Source organism: Monopterus albus, unplaced genomic scaffold, assembly GCF_001952655.1.
Source record: "Monopterus albus unplaced genomic scaffold, M_albus_1.0 scaffold9.1, whole genome shotgun sequence".
NCBI classification, from domain to species: Eukaryota; Metazoa; Chordata; class Actinopteri; order Synbranchiformes; family Synbranchidae; genus Monopterus; species Monopterus albus.
This window is the reverse complement of record NW_018127889.1, coordinates 2438572-2444961: the sequence shown is the minus strand read 5'-3', so window position 1 is coordinate 2444961 and position 6390 is coordinate 2438572. Positions and strand designations below refer to the sequence as shown.

Sequence of the window (6390 nt, the reverse complement as noted above, 5' to 3'; positions counted from 1 at the left end):
GATGGTGTGGGCTTTTTTTTTTTTTTTTTTTTTTTTTTTTTTTTTTTTTGGTTGAATCACTTTGTTGAGGAAATCACTGATATCCTATCATCAATTTAAAAACATCTGCCATACAGTAAGTATAATTCATAGTCAAAACTAACTTAATGTATTATAATTTCATAACTGTGTAGGCTAAACCCCTTTTAAGTAATGACAGGAAAATATAACGAATGTATTTGTTATTGTGGGATGTACAGTATTGTATAAATCTAAGTCTGAGTAGCTAGTAATTAAGACAAAACATTAAAAAGACAAATTATTTTAATAGCCATTCTAGACTGTGACTGATACTTGGAAGTTTTACACTTACTTTCCATCTGAAGCACCATCTCTTGAACCAGGTCCTCAGGGCTTTTGCTACCAATCTCCAGAACTGAGTAGTTGACGGTTAGAGTAGACTGCATTTGCTCCCATTTAGACACAAACTGTTGCAACTGCAGTTTACACTCATTCATCTCTGGGCCGTCTGGATAACCCAACTCCCAGTGATCAGGTAGTACAACTGCTAGAGCAACAGAGGGGAGAGAGTTATAGAGGGGCCAAACATTTTTTTCAGTATGGTGCTCCTTTTGTACCATGTAAACATACTATAGTTTGTAATACTCAGAGATGAGTGAAAGTTTTTCTTTCTTGTAAGTGAGAAATGGTAGTATGTAAAATGGCTCACCTTCCTGGTTGATATTGTCAGGATGTGCATGGCCGGTGGTGGCAGATTCATCAGGATGTCCTGCAAAGAAACAATGCAATAAAAAAAATGCTGATTAAAAAAATGTTCAACTCAAAGAGGGTGTGTGAATTGAGGCTGGTTCACAGGTAGGTAATACATACCATCAGCCTTTTCGACAGTCTCTAGATTTAAATGGACCTCTGATTCGTCTTCCTTTTGGTTTCTAAAATGGAGAGAAACGAGCACTAAAACAACTGTGGCATTACAATCCTGCTCACATACTGTATAACTGCAAAAGTTTACAGTATTTTATCTTCACTTACAAGGCCTCTCTTTGCTTCTCAGACTGCTCATCCTGGAGCCTCTTCCTTACTGCCTTGTCCACACTCTCCTTGTTCATCTGATACATTCTCTTCAAAACTGTTCAATGCATTGAAGTGTAATGCTGAAAGAACACTGACAGAACCTTATATTTAAATAAAACAACTCTTGTCTGTGATTGCTGTGTTTGTATGTATCCTACTTTCATGTTCATCACTGTCTTTGAGGCAGAAGAGGACATCTGGCATCATCTTGGCTTGCTGTAAAGCATTCATTTGTAAGACGCTTGTGGGAAAGTTGTCAAGCACCCAGCCAATCCTGACCTTATCAGGGTCTGCCCCTTCAATCTGTAACATCAGCAACACCACAGTTTTTGCACCAGATCAAATGAGAACTGATGTTCATGTCTAAGTGTTAAACTTGTTCTCATTTAGTGTTTCATGCTGTCAGTAACCAAGCTTTACCAAGTGTCATACCAAAAGTCTGAGGATGAAAATCTGTTTTCAACATCAAATAGTAACATTTACTGTATATTTAACATAAGTGGTTTCATACATTCAATAAACCAAAACAAGTCTAACAATGGGTTCAAATAAAGTTGCAGAGGGTTTGGTGGCCTGCACAGAAAAAGTATAGTATATTGATATGTACACAAACATTTTTAGACCCAGAACGCTTGTGTTTGCAGTAGCCATGTTTTAGATTTTTGACATACCTCTTTCATATGGTTCTCCAGTACCTCTGCATACAGGCTTAGGGGAGAGGTGCTCAGTTGTTTCGTTTCCTCCAGTGCACTAAGCACCATGGCTTGCACCTCTGGATTATCTTCTGTCACTATGAGCAGAAAACATTAGCAGACAAATTCAAGAGTCTCACACTGAAAAGCAGTGGGACACAATCTGGCACCATTAGACTGCTCTATGATATTTACATTATAAGTTAAAAAAAATCATTCATCTATGTCTGTGTGCAAACGTGATAGTAAAGACAGCATTTTAACATCCTACCTTCTACAGAGTTGGTTTCATCTGAGGAAATAAAATATCACAAGATCAATTCAAATATGACAATACACAGAGTGCTGTATAAAATACTTCATACTGGATGCTAATTTCAAGATTTGAGGTGTGAAAATACGTTTTGTAGTCAAACAGTTATTAAGCTATGGCACATTATGTTAGAGTTATTACAAAAATCAATTGTTGTGCTTGTTTTATGTAAAAAAACACTATGATTATACAGGTGAAAATAATCATCCACAAAGCTAAACTCACCTGAAATCTGTTCACCAGCCTGCTCCATGTTAATCTTGATTTTTTCCATAGCGACCCGTCTCGTCTCCTCTTTGACTTTCTCCAGCCTGTCTTGCTCAATCTGGGCCAGAACCGGCTGCACCAGTTCCTCCATGTCCAGAACCAATGCGCTGTAGTGCTGAGCTAGAAGTTTGCATAGAGTGCTCTTCCCTGCCTGAGGAGGACCAATGATGGAAACCCTGCAAGGGGGCCTGGGCATTGGAGGGATTAGGTATCGTCTGGGGTTCATGACAAATTTCAGGTAGGCCTCATGAGATGAAAGGATGTACAGTTTGTCCTGGAAGCTGTAAAGTGGTTGAGATGAGAGTTGGTTGACACTTTCACCAGGTCTCACTATAAACATTTTGGACCAATTCCTCACCTGACCATAGCCTACAAAGCAGCACTCACCCCACAGAGAATCCAGGCTTGCCAGGAATAACCTTGCCCTCCTTCAGAGCAACAGGACAGGTTCGGCCCCAGCGGCTTCTTCTCCACCTAAAGCCAGGGGCCACTGCCCTACAGGAGGACATCATTCTCAGTAGGTCCTCCTGGAAAAGGCACAGACTAGGGATTAAACTACTTCTAGTGAAATGAATAGTGGATTCAATGGAAAAAGCTAAAAAAATAACTGTTATTGCTTTATTCATACATTTTAAAACAGCAGAACAGGTGACACTGTTGTTGCATTAGTACCACCTAATTGTTTATAGTTAAATTTGAGTTGTTTGAAATACAACAGGAATACAATTATAGAAATAAAACATGGCCATGATGACTAATGACAGACCGTGTCAATGTCTTCAGGAGGTTCTTCATGATCAGTCTGACTGAGGAGGATGGGAATGGAGACACGTTTTATTGCCATGGATCCAAGACGAGACATAACTGACTACAGACAAAGCAATAAACAAACTAATGTCAGTAGTGGAACATGCACGTTTACACTCAAACACGTGCATGCTTCACACAGACAGCACTACTCTCTCACGTTTAAGCCAGCACCAAAATAACACTGCCTTTTAATTAAAAACTTGCTACGGTGACACAATCAATTCAACAGCATATGATGTGCAAAATCTTATTGTTTATTATGTAGTTCATAATACCACAACATCTATGTACCGAACACAGTTAATTTATACTTAGTATCTTTACCAAGTGCAGCTCCTCAGGTGTTTTGTTTCCGTCTAGCTCCAACAGGTACAGGGGGTTGTGGTTTGACATGTAGTCCTGAAAAAATATAAATTAACTTGAATTTACTGATGCAGTGAAAGTTTCAGTGTGAGTGTTTTTACTTTTGTCGGAGGTGGAATTAATTTAAACCTGTATCTGATTTTAATGAAAACAGAAGCTTTACAATAAAATTGGTCATTAACCACAAAACCTACAGGTTAGACTGTGTTCATCTGTTGAATACCACCAACATTTTAGGTTAGTATCTGATCCAAAAATGTAATTTGGATCACCACTCCGGCATGTAAGAGCGATGACCTTGGTCGCACCATTACTGCTGTTTGAAATGTTTCATTTGACTGCCCACAATCCAAAGACAAAGCCCATGCTTAATGTTGTACAAGCAATGGATGACTCCTTTCAAATGATTTGCTCAACTAATGGCTGCATTATGTATGGATTATTACATGCCTATTTAACTTCTTAATTAATGTGTGAAACAGGTAACTCACTTCCAGTGGTCTGAGGATGCTATTCTTGTACATGTCGATTCTTAGAAAAGCATTTCTGAACCGATTCTCTGGTGTCCACACCATCTGCTCAGTAACATCCTTTGGGAGTTCTTCTTCTGCATCCTGCAAGCAAAATGATTTATTAGTATCATAGGAAATCATGGTGCAACAGCTTTCTTGTTTAAGGCTGTAATGAGGATAAAACAATTTGCTGTCTCCACATAATACAACATAACAAAATGGGAGATTGCTGAAAATAATAATAATTGTATACTAATCACTGAAATACAATCACAACCCAGCAAATCCCAGCAGTGACTCTAACAAGAAAGGAAAAGATAAACCTAGTGGTAAGAGGTGTGTTTCCTTGAGCCATACCTGCTCCTCCTTGTCCTCCTCATCCTCCACTTCCTTTTTCTTGCTTTCTTTCTTCTTGCTATACAGCTCTTCATGCTTCAGCTGATCCTTGTTGTACAGCTGCCCTGTCTCTGGGTTCTGCCTCAGGTCTGACAGCCTCTGGGCCAAGTCCTTGTCTGGACACTGATGGGAGAGATGGGAATGTAAAGTTCATAATTAAACTATATATTGACACATTTCATATAAACATCAGATATTGCTAATTTGAAAGCAAGTATAAATTACTGCCTCAAACTATACAGAACATATAAAAGGATGCAATGAACAACTCTAAACAGGAGATTTGATGTTAACCTTGATATTAATGATGAAATCAGGTGTTTGCTTGAGGTTTTTGATCAGTTCAATCTGCTCATGAATCTTCAGACACTCTTCTGACATGAACGGCACACAGCTCAGCACATATCCTGTATCACAACACATTGAGCCATGAAATACAAGCGGTGGCAGAGCTCACATTTAGTTGCTTTGCACTGTTGGCTGTATAACACATTTATTCTTTTAAACTTAATTACACTCCACAAACATTTGCATGCATGATCACAGTACTGAGCCTGATTACATAAACATTGAGTACATGATTTACCATAGTGCTCCACATCTGGTGAACTAAGCCTGGCAAGAATCAGTTGCAACACCATGTCTTCTGGTATGCTTCTCCCCTCAGATAAGATATCTAAGAGCTAAAATGGTCAGATAAGGGGATTCAGAGGCCAAAATGTCTATGAAGAACATGAAAACATATGATGTAAAAAAGGGACAGTTAATTGCCCTGTGCATTGATAACTGTATTACTCACCTCTATGCCTTGCTTTGTCTTATTTTGTATGTGTGTTTTGAGCAGATCTGTATCTGCAATATTGTGAAACCAGATGAGAAATCTGAGTTGATGTGCATCGATATGGTACAATGCCCAGCGAGTACAAAATGTACTTACCATCAATCAAGATACACTTCCAGGACTCTGCAAGTTTTTTGGCCAAGGTGGATTTGCCAACACCCTGTCACAAAAAAAATACCATACACTTGATATGCAGCCACTGTGTATTTGGTGCTCTGGTTAAATTGTTGGCAACACTCTCCATATCTGAGGTCAGGGAGCAGAGCCTGGGACCTGGAAACTTCTACTGCACCAAGCAGTGTTAATTTTATTCTTATAGCCTGAACATTAAGACACACACCATTTGTGGGCTACTGTCCAGTGAAACGGTTCACCTTCAGTTGAAGAAGATCTGTGATGGAAATGTTGTCACTTACAGTAGCCCTACAGTATATCCACATTACATTTTTTTATCCATTCCCCGTTTTCACCATGTGAAGGGGGTATTGAAACACTAGCCTACTTCTTGGAAACCATTTCTGATCATGTTGTGCTGAAAGAAAGAACCTACCGGGCTTCCAACTATGATGAAGCAGGTGGGTTTGGCAAGAAGATTCTCCCTCTCCGCTTCATCTTCTATTAGGTTGTCCACAAAATGGTCCATTAGAGCTAATAATTACAAGCCATAAACACAATAGCGAACTACAATATCAAACTGTCACTTGTAACATCCTGTCATAACCTACACTAGGGCTAACTAGGCCTGTTAATGATAACGTGTCCATTAGCTACCATATACTACCGTTGTTTTAGGCCATCTCTTTCCACTTTTGTAACCTGTTTAAACTTTCATCAAGCTTTTAACATCCGTTGTCAACAGTCATCCAATTTGGTTACCATAGCAACTAACAAACTAAAGGGGGGCCGGGGGTGGGGATTGAGTATCGTGTTGTAACTAGTTCATGCTGTCGCTAGCTAATTTATACACAACAGTATGTTTGCTGGCTATTAGAAGTGTGTGTATCTTAATCATTAACAATGATAAACTCTTACAGCCGCATCTGCGAGCGAGACGAGCACAGACGAACATTGACTGTGCCCGGTAATAATCATATTTCTAGTCCTGCGAACTTTTTGACTCTG

General features: G+C 39.2%; 1 protein-coding gene across 1 annotated transcript in view; it reads right to left on the bottom strand.

The window, feature by feature from the left end:
• The window catches only part of ak9 (adenylate kinase 9), a 14204-nt gene extending 7821 nt beyond the window's left edge, over nt 1-6383 (bottom strand). The window contains exons 1-19 of the mRNA XM_020587880.1: nt 6301-6383; nt 5819-5916; nt 5365-5428; nt 5227-5279; nt 5014-5110; nt 4722-4834; nt 4389-4550; nt 4011-4133; nt 3481-3555; nt 3113-3214; nt 2734-2873; nt 2305-2627; nt 2038-2058; nt 1746-1864; nt 1233-1377; nt 1033-1129; nt 871-932; nt 710-769; nt 280-547 (exon numbers count right to left, since the gene is read on the bottom strand). Coding sequence (XP_020443536.1) covers nt 280-547; nt 710-769; nt 871-932; nt 1033-1129; nt 1233-1377; nt 1746-1864; nt 2038-2058; nt 2305-2627; nt 2734-2873; nt 3113-3214; nt 3481-3555; nt 4011-4133; nt 4389-4550; nt 4722-4834; nt 5014-5110; nt 5227-5279; nt 5365-5428; nt 5819-5916; nt 6301-6337 — 2159 coding nt within the window. The 5' untranslated portion in view covers nt 6338-6383. The remainder of the gene's footprint in view (nt 1-279; nt 548-709; nt 770-870; nt 933-1032; nt 1130-1232; nt 1378-1745; nt 1865-2037; nt 2059-2304; nt 2628-2733; nt 2874-3112; nt 3215-3480; nt 3556-4010; nt 4134-4388; nt 4551-4721; nt 4835-5013; nt 5111-5226; nt 5280-5364; nt 5429-5818; nt 5917-6300) is intronic.
• Nucleotides 6384-6390: the final 7 nt, after the last annotated feature.